The 20,077-nt window shown below is 43.5% G+C and overlaps 1 protein-coding gene across 2 annotated transcripts in view; it reads right to left on the reverse strand.

Moving 5' to 3' along the window:
* Positions 1–296: 296 nt before the first annotated feature.
* MAD1L1 (mitotic arrest deficient 1 like 1) overlaps positions 297–20,077 on the reverse strand; it is a 492,384-nt gene continuing 472,603 nt past the window's right edge. Inside the window, exon 19 of one of the 2 annotated variants that reach the window (XM_064295955.1) lies at positions 297–526. In XM_064295955.1, the coding sequence (XP_064152025.1) occupies positions 476–526 (51 nt within the window). In that variant the 3' untranslated portion in view covers positions 297–475. The remainder of the gene's footprint in view (positions 527–20,077) is intronic. The other variant, XM_064295956.1, reaches the window with a different exon arrangement.

Consider the following 20,077-nt stretch of genomic DNA (forward strand, 5'->3'; position numbering starts at 1 on the left):
GGAATAATAGAACTCAGGGCTAACAGCAGAGTGCTGACTCACGCCATCTTGTTGCCCTGAGTGGAGGTGGATGGAAGTTCAGCCGACACGTGGTGGGGGCAATTTTTTCCTTGGTATTTGGCTGAAGTAGGGCAGGTATTTTCAAAAGTGTTTTGTGTGAGAGGTGGTCTAAAAAAAAAAAAACCCTTTTTTTGTTGGGTTTTTTTTTAGACCACCCCTCACCTGGCCCTTTTTGAGGGGAAGGCTTGTCTCTGCACATTGGCGTACTGGGGTTGTGGGCTTCTCCAGCACCTCATATGGGAGACATGGAAGGAAAAATAAAACCCAGAGAACTCACCACTGTGTTGTTCCTCAAGTCCCAAGGCCCTTGGCCAGTCAGCCTTCTTCTTTCCACTTTTTAGATTCTTCCTATGTTGTTTGTTGTATTATATCCAAGGATTTTAGTTGTAAGAGGGAGGACTAAGGAGAAATGAGTCTACTTCATCTTCTGTAGAACTGGAAGTCTGCGTGATTTTTGAAGCTTCATCTTTTAAAAAAAAAAAAATTTTTTTTTAACCTACTGTTAAATGTTTTAGTTTTGTTATTATATTTTTAATTTTCAAAAACTGTTTTTTAATTCTTTGAAAGTGTCTTTACTTTTTTTAGTATCCTGTACTTTTCTTTTTGTACTTTAGATGAATGTTTACAGAACAAACTAGTTTCTCATTAAACAGTTAGTGCACATATTAGTTTATGACATCAGTTAACAACCCCACGACGTGTCCACACTCTCTCTTCTCAACCCTGGGTTCCCTATTACCAGCTTTCCTGTCCCCTCCTGCCTACTAGTTCTCGGCCCAGGGCTGGTGCGGCCCTTTGGTCTCATTTTTGTACTTGTTTTATATGAAGTTCCTGGGTGATACGACTGATTAAGTGCTCGACTACTAGCCAAAAGGTTGACAGTTCAAACCCACCCAGAGATACCTTGGAAGGAAGGCCTGGTAATCGAGTTGGAATCCAGTTGATGACAGCTTGGTTTTTTTTAACTTGCTTTATGGATATAAAGAGCAGTGATATTCAGAACTCTTAATGACTGGGATAGTATAGGAACCAGCCAATAAAAAAAAAAAAAAAAATTACAACACATTCTGAGCAGACTCTGATTGTAAACCATCAGACTGCCCATGACCAGTTGCCATGGAGTTGACCCCAACTCACGGTGCCTCCACCTGTGTCAGGGTAGGACTGTGCTCACAGGGTTTTTAATGGCTGATTTTTCAGAAGTAGATCACTAGACCTTTCTTCTGAGGTTCCTCTGGGTGGACCTGAATCTCCAACCTTTGGGTCAGCAGCTGAGCGCTTAACCGTTTGCACCACCCAGGTACTCCAGGCTGCCCACAAGAGCCTGACTTGCAGCACTGGAAAAAAGTACGTTTCTTAACTCTCTGACACTCAGTTATAATTTTAAATCAGTCCTTTTTTCCTTGTTTGTGTTAGTTTTTGCCATTTGCTACATTCCTTAGAGATTCGATGGGCCTGGGATCTCCATTCATATTTAAGAATGGTGCCCTCACCCACTGGAATCTTTTGTGCCTAGGAGAGCGTGCCAGTTTGGGAGCCATGTAGGATGATCGGGGTAGGGGGCATTCTGTTGGGAAACACCAACTGTCAGTATATAAATCTTTTATCTTGGGCCAGTTTCTCCAAAAAATGATTTTTCTAATCTTCTGAGAAGCCATGCCTGGGAGCCAAGTGGGAGAAGGGGACCAGGGACCTTACTGCTTATCGTGAGAACTTTTCTCTTAATCATTCTGTTTTTAATATAGTGCTGTCACCCTCAGCTGTGCCTGGGGTCCCTACATCCAGTCTTTGTGGCTCTTCCTCTCCTGGAATTATATTTCCAAACAAGGGAGCCAGCTTTGCTTCTTATATAACCAAGGTATCCTTCTGACTTTTTGCTTTGCCCAGGCACCACTTCCAGAGGTATCTGGTGGCTCCAATTCTACAGGGTTTGGGGGAGTCTGCAGTGAGATCTGGCTTGTTATGGGCACTTTTCTCTGTTGGCTTAGATTTCGATGTTCTCCATCTTGCTAAAGCAGTTTACCCATCTCCCATCTGCCTTCTAGCTTCCAAAGTTTTGTTGTTCTTATTTTCTCTCATATTATGTTTACCCTAATAGGTTTATGTCTTCAAAAAATCCCTTTATAGCTCTTTTAGTGGTTTTGAGAGAAAATGAAGGTAAACAAATGTGTGCAATTTGTCACGTTTAACCAGAATGTTTTTTTTTTAATTATAAAATTTATACCTGCTCATTGAAAACACTCAGTATTAAAGCAGGTGACGTATAAAGTCCCCCACACCACCTCACCATCCCCTATTTCACAGTTTACTCTCAGAGTAAGGAGCCCTTGTGGTGCAGCAGTTGAGCACTTGGCTGCTAACCAAGAGGTTGGCAGTTCAAACCCATCTACCAGCTCCTTGGGAGGTAGACCTGGCCATCTGCTCCTATAAAGATTACAGCCTAGAAAACCCTATGGGGCTGTTCTACTCTGTCACATGGGGTCGCTATGAGTTGGAATCAACTCGATGGCACACAACAACAATTCTCAGAGCATAACAGTTCATGCTTTGCTGTTCTGCCCCTTGAGTTTTACATAGTTAAATATACTATTCATATTTTTCCATGAACATATATCTGAAGCTATTTTCTTCTAAATAGCTGGTCATATTTCCATCACATGGATGCCCCATAATTTATTTCGCAAGTTCCCTATTGGAAGGGTTTTAAGTTGTCCAGTTTTTATTTTTTTATAATTTTGAAAAAAAAATATTGTACCCAGATCTTTATGCATAGGAGCACTTAGGGTAAATTTCTGGAAGTGGGGTTATGGGACCAAAATACACATGGATTTTAAATATTGATGATACGGCCAAATTTCTCCCCATTTCAGACTCAGGTCTCTAGAAGGCTGGGGTTTTTGTGCAAGAGATTCCTGAAGCGATGCCCTCAGGAGAGAGAGGAATAGGAGAGGGGAGACGGGGAAGTTAAGCAAGGATGAGGGTTCAGGGGGGGTCCAGCTTTAGCCTGATGCAGCAGGGAGTTCTGGAGAACCACCTGCAGCTTAGAGCAGCCCTTTTCAACTGGGGCCCTGGGAGGTCATTTAGCCCTGAGTCAATGGGCACAATATAGTTCTAAACTTTGTGTTCTACCTCCCAGTATGGTGAGTAGTGTCTGGGGCCTTAAAAGGCTCATGAGCAGCTATCTAAGATACAACTATTGGCCTTTATTCCTCTGGAAAAGAGAAACAATGAAACCCAAGAATCTGGGAAGGAACTGGTCTACAGGACTAATTTGTCTACACATGAACCGCTGCCTCCTCCACCTTGAGACCAGAAGAATTAGATGGTGCCCAGCTATTACTGCTGAATATTTTAATCTGGGATGTCATAGAGAAACCTTGATAAAACAAGAGGAGAATGTGGAACAGAACTTCAAGGTCTTAAGGAGTCCAGACTTACTGGACCTGTTGAGGCTGCAGGAGACTTTGACCCTGAGTTGCTCTTCAGATCTTGACTTGAAACTATCCCCCAAAGTCACCTTTAAACTAAGTAGCAATAGCCTAAAGAGTAAAGATTGTCACCCTTATTATGTTACTTAAAAATATATATATATATCTATATAAGACTAAAGGGTCAACAGCTCTTTTAAAGCATAGATGAGAAGGTTGGGGGCAGGAAGATTAAGTAAATGGAAGGGAAACAACTAGAATAGAATTAACGAGAATATGAAGAATATAACCAACGTCACTGATCATTATGTTTAGAAATTGTAGAATGAGAGCAGGCTTTGCTGTGTATATTTTCACCAAAAACAAAGTAAAATAAAAAAGGTATCCACAGTGTGTGATGAGTTATCTTCTCTCCCAGGGATGTTTCTAGAATGGTGAATCATCTTTGGGAGATTCAAGAAAATAGTTGCTCAAATCATTGTCTGTAGGACTTAATTCTTTCCTAGAATTTTGGTTGAAAAAGGCATCTGAAGAGTTTGTCCCTCTTTGAAGCAAGGGTGAGAATTTTGTATGCCCTGTATCCATCTGCCTTTGCTGTGAACTGCCTTAGGGACGAGAGGGATGGTTTCCAAGCACCTCACTTAAAGGTGGCCCAGATCTCCCAAGGGCGGTCCTCCAGAGAAGGCTGTCGGTGTGAACCAAGCAGCAGCTGGAGTCTGGGCACACAGATGTGTAAGAAAGTCCCACGGCATCTGGGCAGGAGCCCAACAGCATCTGCTAGATTACCCCTTGCACCACTCAAGAGCATTTGCTTCTTGTATCAGGCTGATTCGCCCTCACCGCACCTTCTCCTGGATTTAGTGGGTTACGCTGGCTGCCAACACTTACAAGAGGTGGGTTCGGGGGATGAATTTTAGATCCCACTGGTACAGCAGGCCCCAAGCCCACAGCTGATACTCATCATTTCGCCTCTCTGCTGTCCGTTCCAGCATCCCCCAGGCCTCACCCAGCACTTCGATGGTCCAGGTGGCTTGTCTGGGATAACCCAGACCATCCCTGAGGGGCCTGAGCCTTTGGTTCCAAATGGCTTCTCAAGCTGGATTTGCTTATTTACATCCGAACTGGATGTGAAAGTATGAAGACTCCCTTTTTCCTGACCCCATCTGCCCCAGCTCTAAAGGGGAAGCCATGGTGACCTTTTGGTTACTGGGAATCAAAGTCAGCTTGGACTCTGTATCCTAAAGGTCTTGAAAGATCTATATACTCCACTTTACCCGAGTAAATGGCCATAGGTACCTCGGGGAAGGGCAGGGGGAACAATGATTGTGTAACTTAAGGTATTGCAGGATCCTATCTCACACTTAAGGGGCCCTGGTGGCACAGTGGTTAAGCATTTAGCTGCTAACTGAAAGGCCAGCAGTTCGAACCTGCCAACCGCTCCATGGGAGAAAGATGTGCCGGTCTGCTCCCATAAAGACTATAGCCTTGGAAACCTCATGGGGCAGTTCTACTCTGTCCTGCTGGGTCACTATAAGTTGGAATTGACTTGACAGCAACAGGTTTGGTTTTTTTTGTTTGTTTTGTTGTATCTCACGCTTGATGGATTCTGGGTCTGGGAATAGGGTGAGGTCTGGACACTGAGCGAGCAGTCATTACTGCCCATCAGGCAGCTGGCACCAGCCTTCTGCTCATCCATTTTTGATTGATTTCGATTATCTACATGAGGTAATAACACTTGTTGGTTGCCCAACTATCATGCCCTTAGGAATAGCAAGCTGTGTTGGTCATAGATACCTGTGGGTTAGGCCCCCTGACTGCCATTCTGACTCTGCTGCCCGTTAGAGTAATTATACCCACCTTGCCTTTGATGAAGGAGCCCTGGTGGCACAGTGGTTAAGTGCTTGGCTGCTAACCAAAGGGTTGGCAGTTCAGATCCACCACCACTCTGTGGAAGATACGATAGTCTACTTCCGTAAACATTACAGACTTGGAAACCCTATGGGGCAGTTGTACTCTGTCCTATAGGGTTGCTATGAGTCAGAATTGACTCAACAGCAACGGGCACTGGGTTTTGTCTTTGATGGTTAAGTGCCGCCACTTGGCCTCTGCTGTCCTACCATCCTATCATCCCAATTATACTCAGGAGCCCAGTTCTATAACAGCATCTCTTATCAACAGCCCTGAGCTACAGAGGACAGCCAGGACTGCGCTTCTCCACCAGCGTGGTCTCCTACCCACCATAGCATTCCCTGCTGCCTCGGCCAATGGAAAGCTCTCCAGTTTTTCCAAGAAACACAGTCAGCTAGTGGGCTTCCGGGTCTTACATATTAGGCTCTCTCTAGCACATCCACTTCTATAAGACTTTAAAAAAATTTTTAATTGTGACGAAATATGTATAACAAAACTTTTGCCATTTCAATCATTTTCACCTGTACAACACAATGACGTTAATGATGTCTGCCATGTCGTGCGACATCACCACTAATCATTTCCAAATGTTTACATCACCCTTCACAGAAACAGGGTTTCCCTGGTGGTGTGGAGGGTAAGTGCTACGGCTGCTAACCAAAGGGTTGGCAGTTCGATATCCACCAGACACTCCTTGGAAACTCTATGAGGCAGCTCTACTCTGTCCTATAGGGTCGCTATGGGTCGCTATGAGTCGCAATCGACTCGATGGCACTGGGCTTTCACAGAAACTCAGTACCCCTTTCCTCTATAAGACTTTGAATCCCTTCTTTCACACTTTGCCATGTCCACTCTGGCATTTATTTCATTGGATTATTATTTTTTCTATTTTTAATTTTTCTATTTCTTTTTTTAAGAGCCATCGCTGATATTGAGGCCAGCCCCTGAGGTCATTGCCTGGACATTAAACCCTGAGCCACAAGAGAGGGGCCCTTAACTAGTTCTATATCCCATGCCCCCAGTCCAGCATCCCCAGGACCCTCTCTCAGGCATACTCTCCTGGTTCCTGCAAGTATATGCAAGGCAGATCCTGCAGACTCTCATTGTAGGTCCTGCTCTTACTCTGGTTGGCCCAGCACTTCCTGGAGAAGCTATGCTGCAACTTGACCCTGGCAATGGTTGATGGTCGGTGGTCAGGAGGGAAGTGGGGGCAGATCCTGCAAGGATCTCATCCTGTCCTGCAAGGTGTCTGCTTCATTGGAGTAGCCTTCAAGCAAGGAGACCACTATTCTCAACAAGGAGGTGTGGCCACTTTAATCAGCCTAGAGGGCTCAAGGGCATCTGAGGTTCAAAGTTCTCATCTACCCAGATGCCCCCACCCCAACCTCAGGGCTGCACTCCTTCCTTATCACGGCTCTGAGCTTCATGTAGGCAACTTGTCACAAATTTCTCTTGGCCGCTCTCATGGACGTATTCTTTCAGATAAACGTTAGGATCATGATATCACGTTCCAGAAGTCTCGCTGGGCTTTTGTATGGGATTGTTTTAAATGTATAGGCTAACTTGGGGGGAAATCACATCTTGACAGTATTGAATGCTGGTTCAGCCTTCTCTGAGTCCCTCTATCCCTTTGCTTCACTCCTGCACTTGATCTTCAGCATAGTTGACCCTCTGGCCATTTTCCTTCCATGGTTCTCGTCATTGCCATCTCCCCTGTACTCCTCAAACACCAGACACTGCCCAAGCCAGAGCCACTCCTCCCTTGGAGGAAAGCTTACCCAGGGCACTTTTTCAGCAATGGACGAGGGTTCCAGTTTCTACACACCCTCATGAACACGTGTTGTTTTCTGTTTTTCTGATACCAGTCACGCAGGTGTGGGGGGGCAGGGGGAGTGGTATCTCTTGGTGGTTTTGACTTGCATTTAGGGGAGCAGGGATTTCAAGCCAAGCCTGGGGTCAGTCGGGTATTGGCCATGAGGCACCACAGGGATTGGGAAGTGTAACTCCCAGGCCCGCCTGAGTGAGGCGGCTCCAATTGTCTGTGGGCAAGCCTCCAAAGAAGGTGGCAGATGTGAGCCCTGGCATCAGCACTTGTGGCAGCTGTGGGACAGCCCAGCAGACGGGTCAAAGGGATCCCAGGGAGCTGGGCGGGGCACCTACAGCATCCCTCCACCCACCAGAGAGCTTGCACCAATTTACACGACCACGTTTCTGTTTATTTTGACGGAAAGAAGTCCCAAATGCATTTAGTTAGCAAAATAGCTCCATCTTTCTTCCTTCGTAGATTCAATCTCTGGTCTGCTGAGAAACCTAGCCCAGCCTCAGTATGAAAGAGAAGACACTTTCTTTTAGTTTTTGTTATCTCTTTTTATCTTAAATATTTAATGCAGCCGGAATTTATTTTGGGGAGGCAGACGAAGTAAGAATCTTTTGAATTTTCTTCCAAATGGTTAACCAGCTGTTCAACACGGTTATTGAACAATCCATCCTGCATCCCCCGGCTTGGAATGCCACCCCTTCACATGTTAAATGCTCCTCTCTGCTCCGTCTGTCTCCGTATCCCGAGTCCTCCTCCAACGAGCTAGCTGCCTGCTCCTTGGATTCCTGCTGTTTTCGTTAGTTTAGTTAGTGATGCGTTTTACTGTCTGATAGGGTAAGCCCCCTTCATTATTCTTTTATATTTTCAAATTTTTCTTGGCTGTTCTCACACGTATATCCTTCCAGATGAACATTAGAACCATGATAACACGTTCCAGAAGTCTTGCTGGGCTTTTGTAGGGAATTGCTTTAAATTTATAGACTAACTTGGAGGAAAATTACATCTTGACAACATTAGGTCCTGCCATACCGCAATATCTTAACTCTCCCCTTTTATTCCAGTCTTTTTTTATACGCCCTGATGTACACAAGGGGAAGACATTTCTTTTTTTCCCTTATGTGTGTATGTGTGCTCATGCTTATCTGCCCAGCCACCATTTCCCATCCCCTTTCTGCCGGTACCCCAAAACCAAATCCATTGCCATTGAGTTGATTCCAACTCACAGCGACCCTATAGGACAGAGTAGAACTGCCCCATCGGGTTTCCAAGGAGCAGCTGGTGGATTCGAACTGCTGACCTTTTGGCTTGCAGCCTTAGCTCTTAACCACTATGTCACCAGGGTTTCCTTCTTCTGGGAAGAGAACTTATTTTTTCCCTTTTCCCCCTGGAGAGAGGGATTCTCATTGGTACCACCCCCACCATTTAACCTGGTCCCCCACCTAGGGGGTGAAGCATGAGAATGAATTCTAGCCAATCAGAGAAATCCACTTCCGGGCCCTAGTGATTTAGGAGGGAAAATGGGCTTCATCACAGACCAGCTGCTTGACCTTGAGGAAGTTACTAAGCTTCTCTGTGCCAAACCAAAATTTACACTTTACAATTCATACTCCATGTCACTGTTTTGGTGACAGTCCCTGGGTTCCTAAGTGGCATACACACACACACACACACACACACACACACACAAAGAAGGCCCCTGGGTGGTGCAAACAGTTTGCACTAGACTACTAATTGAAAGATTGGTGGCTCAAATTCTACCCAGTTGTGCTGCAGAAGAAAGGACTGGCAGCCGGTGTCCATAAATATTACAGCCACAAAAATCCTATGGAGCAGCTTTGCTATGTAACACATGGGGGTCGCCGTGAGTCAGCATCAACTTGATGGCAACTTTTTTTTCTCTTTTTTGGTCTCTGTTTTAAATTTTAAACAAATAAAATCTTCAAGTGGTCACCCAGAACCAAGAATGGATGTAACTCAAGTCCTGTCTCTTAGCCTTCACGTAAATCACTGTGTGTGGTAGTCAGAATAATGGTTCCCCTGGAGATGTCCACAGCCTACTCCCTGGGACCTGGGGATGTCACCTCACACAGCAAAAGGCACTTTGCTGCTGGGAGGTGGGAGGTCTTCTGGATTGTTCATGTAGGTCCAATCTGATCACTTGAATCCTTAAAAACTAAGAACTTTTCTTGGCTGAAGTCAGAGAGGGAGACGTGATAGCAGAAGGAGGGTCAGAGAGATGTGACCAGAGGACTCGACCCACTGTTGCAGGTTTTGAAGATGGAAAAAGGGCCATTAGCCAAGGAATGCAGGTGGCTTCTAGAAGCTGGAAAAAGCAAGGAAACAGATTCTTCCCTAGAGTCTCCAGAAGGAACCAGTCCTGCTGACACCTTGATTTTAGCCCAGTGAGACCCAGTTTGGACTTCTTACCTTTAGGACTGTAAGATAACGAATTTGTGTTATTTTAAGCTACTAAGCTTGTAGTAGTGCAAATGGTTGATGCATTCTGCTGCTAACCAAAAGGTTGGAGGTTGGAGTCTACCCACGGGTGCCTTGGAAGAAAGGCCTGGCACCTACTTCTGAAAAATCAGCCACTGAAAACCCTACAAAGCGCAGTTCTACTCTGACACTCGTGGGGCCGCCATGAGTTGGAGTCCACTCGGAGGTAACTGGCTTGGTTTTTGGTTTGAGTTTATGGTAATTCGCTGCATCGGCAGTAGGAAACTGCGCTGCTTGTTTATTTTGAGTCTCCTGTTTAAACAGAGGAATATACAGTACCATGGGGGAAGACATGAACTGTGAGCTCAAAGGATTCCCAACTTTTATAAATTTGCTCTCAAGATAAATGTGCGCGGTTGTGTTTGCATAGGCTGAGCGTAATGCTGGGAGTCCCCTGAATGAACTTCAGGTAGCAAATGATGTTCGTTTAAGGATAAGGCATGAAAACGTGCTAATTTGAAGCTTACGTCTATATTATTAAAGCTTGGTGGTAATGACAACAGTCGTTGAGGATTTAGTTCAACCAAAGACTCTTTGCAGAGAGGAATATTTATCAGTGAAGTTGTTCAGAACTGCCAAGTCATGGCGATAAGAAAAAGCAGACCAAGTTTAAGTCAGCTTTATTATTGATTTCAGCTTCTCCACAGGTAATACCCACCCTCCCTCATTGCTAAGGAGCCCTGGTGGCGTAACAGCGAAGTGCTCGGCTGCTAAATAAAAGGTTGGTGGTTTGAACCCACCCAGGGGTGCCTCAGAAGAAAGGCCTGGTGATCTGCTCCTGTAAAGATTAAAAAAAAAAAACTAAATTTACAGCCTAGAAAACCCCATGGGACAGTTCTACTTGCCTCACAGCACAAGACAACAACAAACCCTCACTGCTGCTCCCAGCCATAGAGATTGGTCTGGGGACCAGCAGATGTCCTCAGAGGACCCAGCCCAGCTTCCCTGAGATGTTCTGGCAAGAGAGGACTCTGTTTGCTCCTAGAGCCATGAGCAGCGAGGGAGTGGGCTCATTGCTACAATGCCATCGCACTACTTCGTGAAGAGAGCTGGTCAGCAAACAAAGCCATACAGAAGCAATGGGGCAGAGATGGGATGAGAGGCATCGCCTTGATGATGTGTTTGGGTACCTGGATCCACCTGGACTTCCCAATGACTGAGACAATTAGTCTCTCTCTCTTTTTATTTTTGGTTTATGCCACCTGTCTATCAGTGTGTTACGTTATGGTGGCTTGCACGTTGCTCTGATGCTGGAAGCTATGCCATTTGTATTTCAAATACCAGCAGTGCCACCCACGGTGGATAGGTTGCAGTGGAGCTCCCAGACTAACACAGACTAGGAAGAAAGGCCTGGAGATCTACTTTAGAAAATTAGCCAATGAAAGCCCTATGGATCACAAAACATCGAGACTTCAACATGCTTACTTTGGATGCGTCATCAGGAGGGACTGACCGCTGAAGAAGGACATTGTGTTTGGTAAAGTGGAGGCCACTGAAGGTGAGGGAAACCCTCAATGAGACAATGACATGATAGCCACAACAACGGGCTCAAACATACCACCAATCATGAAGATGGCGCAGGACGGGGCACCATTTTGTTCTGTTGTAAGTCAACTCAAAGGCGAGTAATAACAACAACAGTAACTGTTTCTGTTACTTCAAACAAGAACAACCATCTTAGCTAGATGATTCAAAATTAATTTGCAGAGCAGCCATACCAATTTATACTTCAATTGGTACAGAAGAATTTCTGCTGATCCACACCCTTGCCAACACTTGGTATTGTCAGACCAGAGGCAAGGTAAACACAGTGCTTATCTTGCTTACCGGGTCATTTGTAGTGAAATTGTTCACTATAGATTAGTAAACAAACACAAATACACCCTGTGCGTACCTTGCTTACTGGGCCATCTGCACCTGTCAGGGATTATAAATTTGAAAATAGGCTTTGATTCTGTAGGACAGTGTTGTGGGGTTGAGAGGAGACAGATGCTAGCCATACCCAGAAGGAGGATCTTCAATGTGGTGAAAAAATGTGAAGCTCTTCACTTCAGATGATCTGGTAAGCAAGATAAGCACCGTGCTTACTCCGCCTATGGATACTCTGCCCCTGTATCGGACTATAATTGTTGTCAGTGTTGTTGTTGTTGTTGTTCGGCACTGTCAAGTTGGTTCTGACTCATAGCGACCCTGTGTACAACAGAACCAAACACTGCCCGGTCCTGCACCATCCTCACAATCATTGCTATGCTTGAGCCCATTGTTGCAGCCACTGCGTCAATCCACCTCATTGAGGGTCTTCCTCTTTCACTGAACCTCTACCAAGCGTGATGTCCTTCTCCAGGGACTGATCCCTCCTGATAACATGTCTGAAGTATGTGAGACAAAGTCTTGCCATCCTCACTTCTAAGTAGCGTTCTAGCTGTACTTCTTCCAAGACAGATTTGTTCATTCTTTGTCAATGTAGTGTGTACAAAATGGCACCCCATTGAGGTTTTCCTTACATTTGAGATGGGCCTTTACTAGCCGTTTGTGTTTTCTAGAACATCTATTCATGTCTTTTGCCCATTTTTCCACTGAGTTGCCGTCTTTTCTTTTGAATCGGAGAAAGTCTTCATTCTGGATACTAATCCTTTGTCGGTTACATGTGTTGAAAATCTCTTCTTCAAGTGTGTTACCTTTGTTTTTACTTTCTTTGTATTGTTGTCTGATGAGCAGGAGTTTTTTTTGTTATTATAGTCAAATATATTATCTCTTTGTGGTGCGTGCTTTCCGCTTTGGGTTGTTGTACTTTTGTGTCTTGATTTTTGTTAACGGTGTAAGGTAGCGTCTTAGTCATCTAGTGCTGCTATAGCAGAAATACCACAAGTGATGGCTTTAACAAAGAGAAATTTATTTTCTCACAGTCCAGCAGGCTAGAAGTCGGAATTCAAGGCGCCAGCTCCAGCAGAAGCCTTTCTCTCTCTGTTGGCTCTGGAGGAAGGTCTTTGCCATCAATCTTCTCTTGGTCTGGGAGCATCTCAGCGCAGGAACCTCAGGTCCAAAGGATGCGCTCTGCTCCCGGTGCTGCTTTCTTGGTGGCATGAGGTCCCCAACTCTCTGTTTGCTTCCCTTTCCTTTTTATCTCTTGAGAGATAAAAGGTGGTGCAGGCCACACCCCAGGGAAATTCCCTTTACATTGGATCAGGGATGTGACCTGGTAAGGGTGTTATTTATTTATTTTTTTAAATCCTAGTTAACATAAAATTACAATCACAAAGTGAAGGACAAGCACAGAATACTGGGACTCATGGCTTAATCAAGTTAATACACACATTTTTGGGGGGACATAATTCAATCCATGACAGATAAGTACCGCATCCCCTTCCCCCCTTCTGTTAGGGATAGCCAGTTTTCCCAGCACCGTTTATTGAATATTTCATTTCCCCTCACTAATTTATAGTTGGACAATGAATGAGGAAGACCGAAGAAGACCTGACGCCTTTGAATTGTGGTGTTGGCAAAGAATATACCACGGGCTGCCAAAAGAACGAACAAATCTATCTTAGAAGTACAACCAGAATGCTCCTTAGAAGCAAGGATGGCGAGACTGCGTCTTACATACTTTGGACATGTTGTCAGGAGGGATCAGTCCCTGGAGAAGGACATCATGCTTGGCAAAGTACAGGGTCAGCGGAAAAGAGGAAGACCCTCAACGAGGTGGACTGACACAGTGGCTGCAACAATGAGCTCAAGGATAGCAACGATTGTAAGGATGGCTCAGGACTGGGCAGTGTTTCATTCTGTTGTGCGTAGGGTCGCTATGAGTCGGAACTGACTCAACGGCACCTGACAACAACAACAATTTATAGTACCACCTTCACCACTTATAAGTTTCTATGTAGACAGCTCACTCTCGAGCCTGTTCTTTTGATCTTGACTAATACCTAACCCCACACCAATACCACATTACGTTAGGTACTATTGATTCTTATGATGTCTTATTCACTGGGAGGCTAAGTGCCCCCACCCAATTCTTCAGCAACGTCTTGGCTATTCTCGACCCTATTTTTTTTCATGCAAATCCCAGAACCATTTTGTCAAGTTCTGTGAAAATTCTGTGTGCCTCCAAAGATTCACCACCATATAACATTGCTGAGGTTTGTTGTTGTTAGGTGCCTTCGACTTGATTCCGACTCAGAACAACCCTGCATGACAGAGTAGCACTGCCCCATAGGGTTTCGAGGCTGTAATCTTCACAGGAGCATATCGCCAGGTCTTTCTCCTGTGGGGCCGCCTGGTGAGTTCTAACCACCGACCTTTCATTTAGCAGCCGAGCATTTAACCGTTGTGCCACCTAGGCTCCTTTGCTAAGGTGTAGGGTTAAGCAATCTTTCTTATGTTTCACTTTGCTAGGCATTTTTTTTTGAATTAGGGATGGTTGTTACTTTTTATCATTATTATGTATTTATTCTTTTCCTTCATCTGTTGAGATGACCAGAGGTTTTTCTCCTTTATTCTGTTACTGTGAGAAATACATAAATACATTTTCTAATGTTAAAGCAAGGAGCCTTGGTGGCACAACGATTAAGGGCTTGGCTGCTAACAGAAAGGTCGGTGGTTTGAATCCACCTAGATGCACCGCAGGAGAAAGACCTGATGACCTGCTTCCAAAAGAAGATGACAGCCTATGAAACCCTGTGGGGTAGTTCTACTCTGTCATATGGGGTCGCTATGAGTCCAAACTGATTCGACAGCACACAACAACAATGTTAAAGCATGCTTTCCATTCTAGGATAAACTCATCTTGGTCATAATGTATTTTATGGGTGTGCGTATATATATATACAATATATATATACGTATTTTTTTAAATAATATTTTATTGTCTTTTCAGTGAAGGTTTGGTTTTGGTTTCCATTCAACGATTTCTACACAAGTTGTTCAGTGACATTGGTTACATTCTTCACAATGGGTGAGCATTCTCATTATTTTCGTTCTGGTTGTTTGGTTTCCATTAATCTAGTTTCCCTGCCCGCTTACATTCTCATCTTTATTTTAAAGTAATTGTTGACTGTTTGGTCTCATATAGGTGATTTTTTAAAGAAGCACAGTACTTACTGGTGATATTCACTATTTTGTGAGCCACTTTATTATTTAGCTACAAGGTGACCTCAGTGGGTTAGTTTCAGTTCAAGGTTTGAAGAGTATCTCAGGGCAGTAGTCTCATGAAGTCCCCAAGCCTCAAACAGTCCAGTAGGTCTGTTTTCTTTTTTTTTTTAATTAGAATGTATTATATATATATATATATTAACACTGCTAGATCTTTCGCTAAAATGTTGTTTAGGATTTTGCATCTATATCTACTGGAGAGATTACCATTAATTTTCCTTTCTCTTACTGACTCGACAGCACTGGGTTTTTTTTTTTTTTTTGGTTTTACTGCACTTGGCCACTGTTACTGATTTCTAATCCAATTGTGTCTTAAAGACTTTCTGGGAAGTGCCCTGTTCTGTTCTCTTCTCTAGAAGACTTTGAATAAGATTGAAATGTCTCCTAGAACTTGCCCATGAAACAGTCTGAGCCTAGTTTTTATACTGTGGGGAGATTCCTAAAATAATGATTAAATTTTTGTTGTTATTATAGTACCATTCAAGTTGTCCCTTTTGAATCTGTTTGGAGAATTTGTATTTTCCTGGCTATTTGTTCTTTTGATCTATGTTTTCAAGTTTATTGGCAAAAAAGGTGTTCGTAATATTCCCTTATTAACTTTTTAATTTCTGCTGTCATCTGTGGTAATACCCCCTTTTCATTCCTTATATTTTTATTAAAAGGAGCCCTGGCAGTGCAATGGTTAAGCACTTGGCTACTAATCAAAAAGTCAGCGGTTTGAACCCGCCCTTTGGCTCTGCAGAAGAAACGATCTGGTAACCTGCTCCTGGGAAGATTACAGCCTAGGAAACCCTATGGGGCAGTTCTGCTCTGTCACATGATGTCGTTAGGAGTCAGAATTGACCTGGAACACACAACATATTTTTATTTGTGTTTTTATCTTTTTTATTCACTAATCAGTCTTGCTAGGGCTCTGTCAACTGTATTAGTCTTTTCAAAGAACTAACTTTATCTTTGTCATCCTTCCCATGGTGTCTTTATTTTCTATTTCATTGATTTTTCTCCTCATTATTTTTCCTCCATTTCCTTTGGATTTACTTTTTTGTCCTTTTCCTAACTTTTCAAGTTACTTAACTCCTTAATTTTTAGTTTTTCTTTTGCTTCTAATATATACTCTTAAGATTGTAAATCACCCTCTAAGCGCCGCAGAGAATGACATTCATTGTCATTTTGTGGTGTGTTCATTATGGTTTAGTTTTAAGTATTTTAAATTTTCCATCATGAGACTTTGGTACCCCCGAGTAATTAGAAGGATGCTTTAAAATTTCCAGACATATTAAGATTTTTGATTTTTAGGGTTTCTGTAATTGTTACCGATTTCTAGTCTAGTGGTGTCGTAGTCAGAGAAAGTTGTGTCAAGGACACCGAGCCTTCAAAGTCTGTTGAGATTTGATCTATGGCTTAACACGGAGTCAATTTTGTGATGTTCCCCGTACACTTAAAAAGAAAGCAAATTCTCCAGTTACTGGGTGCTGAGTTCTATAAATAGCCTGTAGCTCAGGTTTGTTGCTTTTGTCGTTCGAATCTTCTAAATCCTTACTGATTTTTTTCCTGCTTGTTCTGTCAATTACTGTACTGCGAGAGGCGTGTTCCGGGCTCCCAGGAGCTGGTGGATTTGTCAATTTCTTCTTGTAGTTCTATAATTTTTCTTCATAAAATGCGGTTATATTAATAGGTACATACAAGTTCTGAATTGTTATATACCCTGTTACATCGAAACTTTACCATTATACAGACACCCTGGATGGCACAGATGGGGTCATGCCCTTGGCTGCTAACTAAAAGGCTAGCGGTTCAAGTCCACCCAGAGGCACCTTGGAAGAAAGGCCTGGTGATCCACTTCTGAAAAATCACCACTGAAAACCTGATGGAGCTCGGTTCTACTGACGCACATGGAGTTTCTGGACCATGGGAATTCTCTGAGGCCTGGGCTGAGGTGTGTTCTTCTGGAGAAAATTTGTCTTTGCTTTTGGCAGGTACCTGGGACAGATTCAGGTATACTTCAAATGGCAATTCTTACCTTACCATTTCTTAGATTTTGCAAAGAATGTGAGTTCAGGTCCCACAACCACATCAGGGCAGGCCAGTGCCACAAATCCCCGGGGGACTAAAATAACAAAAACAACAACACAGCAAAAAACAAAACACCTTTTTCAAGTAGTAGTAGTTGTTGTGTGCTGTTGAGTCCATTCCGACTCATAGCGGCCCCATGTGACTGAGTAGAACTGCCCCATAGGGTTTCCTAGGCTGTAATCTTTATGCAAGCCTATCACCAAGTCTTCTCTCCTGCAGAGCTGCTGGGTGGTTTTGAGCCAACTGTTTGATTAGGAGCTGAGGGCTTAACCATTGTGCCACCAGGACTCCCAGTACTAAGGCTGAGACTATTTCCTTACTGGCTGAGGGGCAGAATCTTGTCTAGTTCACTCTTTCCTGAAGTGGGAGTCCTGGCTTCAGGCTGGGGGTCTCTGGTCCACCCCCACCTTTGTTCCCAGGTTTGATGTCCAACCCTCCTGAGCACAGATGAGCTGTCTATGCCACAGCCATGCTTGTCCCCAGGTCTGTGCCAGTTTCAATACCTCCCCATTGCTTTGACTCAAACTCCTGTATCATTTGCAGACTCCCCGGAATCTACTTACCTGCAGGTTCGTTCTGAAGGCTTAATTTCCATGCTTTGCTGGGGGGTAATCTCAGAGTCAGGAGCCCTAGTGGTGCAATGGCTAAGCACTTGGCTGCTAACCAAAAGGTTGACAGTTGGAACCCACCCAGGGCTCCTCAGGAGAGAGACCTGGCATCCTGCCCCCATGAAGATCGCAGCCTAGGAATCCCTGTGGGGCAGTTCTACTCTGTTACCTGGGGTTGTTATGAGTCAGAATGGACTCCACATCACCTAACAACAACAACAATCTCTATTTCAGCGTTTCTCAAATTTTAGCTCACATAGGAATAACCTAGAGGGCTTGTTAAAAAAAATCCCTGAGCCTATATGTATACCAGTATTCATCGCAGCACAGTCGCTGGAAGGTAGAAACAACGGCAATGTCTGTCACCAGGTGAACAGATAAACAATATGTACACACACAGTGGAATATTACTCAGTCAAAAAGAGAAATGAAGGCCGAAAGCGTGAACCTTGCAAACATGACGCTGAGTGAAATTGTTATTGTTGTCGTTGGTTGCTGCTGAGTCGGCTTCAACTCATGGCGACCCCACGTGTGTCTGAGTAGAACTACATGCCACAGCGCTTTCAAGGCTGTGACCTTTTGGAAAAAGATTGCCAGGCTAGTCCTCTGAGGCACCTCTGAGTGGGTTTGAACTGCCAACGTTTGAGCTAGTAGCCTAACACTTAACCATTTGTACCACCCAGGGACGCCTTGAGTGAAATTACAAAAGGACAAATACTGTATGATTTCAAGCCAATATATATATAAAAAAAAAACAAACTGTATGATTTAGAAACCAAAAATTAATAGTGGTTCCCAGGGGTGGGGGCTGGGGGGAAAGGGGCGTATTTGCTTAGGGGCATTGAGCTTATGTTAATGGTGGTGGAATAATTTGGAAAAGGATAGCAAGAACTGGCTGTTATAGATTGAATTGTGTCCCCCCGAAATATGTGTCGTAAGTCCTAACCCCTGGACTGTGGTTATAACCCCATTTGGCAATGGGTTTTCTTTGTTATGTGAAAAGGCCTATCAGTGTAGGATGTGTTTTAAGCTAATCACCTTTGAGATATAAAAAGACAAAGACCTCCTCCAGAGGTGACAGAGAAAGCCTTCCCCTAGAGCCCAAATTCAGACTTCTGGCCTCCTAAACTGTGAGAAAATACATTTCTGTTCATTAAAGCCACCCTCTTATGGTATTTCTGTTGTAGCAGCACTAGATAACTAAGAGAGGCCCACAAATTGAAGAATGTAATCAAGCCAAACCCATTGCCATCAAATTGATTCCAACTCATAGCGACCCTATAGAACAGAGTAGAACTGCCCCACAGGGTTTCCAAGGAACGCCTGATGGATTTGAACTGCTGACCTTTAGGTTAGCAGCTGAACTCTTAACCACTACATCACCAGGGTTTCCAAGGAAAGTAATCAATGTTACAGAATTGTACATGTAGACATTGTTGGACTGGTGAATGTTTTGCTATGTATATTTTCATTGTAATTGAAAAAAATTTTTAATTAAAAAAAAAAAAAAATCCCTGGGCCCCACCTCCAAGTTTCTGGTTCTGAAGATCTGGGGTGTGGCCTGAGAATTCGCATTTCTAACAGATTCCCAGGTGATGCTGATGCTGCCAGGCAGGGGCCTCACCTCTTACCGCCCTGAAACTTCCCACGGGTAAGCCACGCTCCTCTCAGGAGCTGCGGGCTCACTACATCAGTGATTTTCAATTAAGCTAATGTACCTGTCTTACAAGGCTCTGTGCCAGTGACGTGCCAACTTTAGCAAACATCAGAATCAGCTGGATGGCTTCATTATTCATTATTCAACCTGTTTATGTTGCTTTTTCAAAGAACCAGCTTCAGAGCTTATACGTTTCACTAATAATCTGTTTTTTTTAATGTAAATTCTGTTTTTCTTTCATTAATTCCTCCCTCCTGCTTCCCTTACGTATGTTTTAATGTTGTTCTAATATCCTGGCTTTTATTATTTCTTGCTAAATAAAGAAAATGTATTTAATCTTATACTTTTTTCCTTTTTATAGACTTAGCTGAATCTCATAAGTTTAAATACATAACATTCATCGTTATAGAGTTCAAGCCCAGTTTTTCATTTCCTCTTTGACTCAAGAACTATTTAGGAGACTATTCTTGAAGTCTAATTTAATTATAAAATTCTTATTAATTTCAAGTTACGCTGCACTGCAGTTTTGAGAATATGGTCTATTTAAATATTGAGTTTTTTTTCTTTTTGTCTCAATATATTGTCAATTGCTGTAAATGTAACACGTTGTTGTTAGTTTGCTGTTGAGTTGATTCTGACTCAGAGTGACACCTAGTGTTACAGAATAGAACTGCTCCATAGGGTTTTCTTGGCTGTGATCTTAACGAAAGCAGATTGCCAGGCCTTTTCTTCCATGGTACTGCTGGGTAGGTTCGAACCTCCAACATTTAGGTTATCAAGCACAAACTGCATCACCAGGGACCTAAATGTTACACAGGTACTAAAAAGGGGTATTTTCCATTTGAATGAAATGTGATTTGGACATATATTTATCTTT

Source organism: Loxodonta africana, chromosome 12, assembly GCF_030014295.1.
Source record: "Loxodonta africana isolate mLoxAfr1 chromosome 12, mLoxAfr1.hap2, whole genome shotgun sequence".
Taxonomy (NCBI): Eukaryota; Metazoa; Chordata; class Mammalia; order Proboscidea; family Elephantidae; genus Loxodonta; species Loxodonta africana.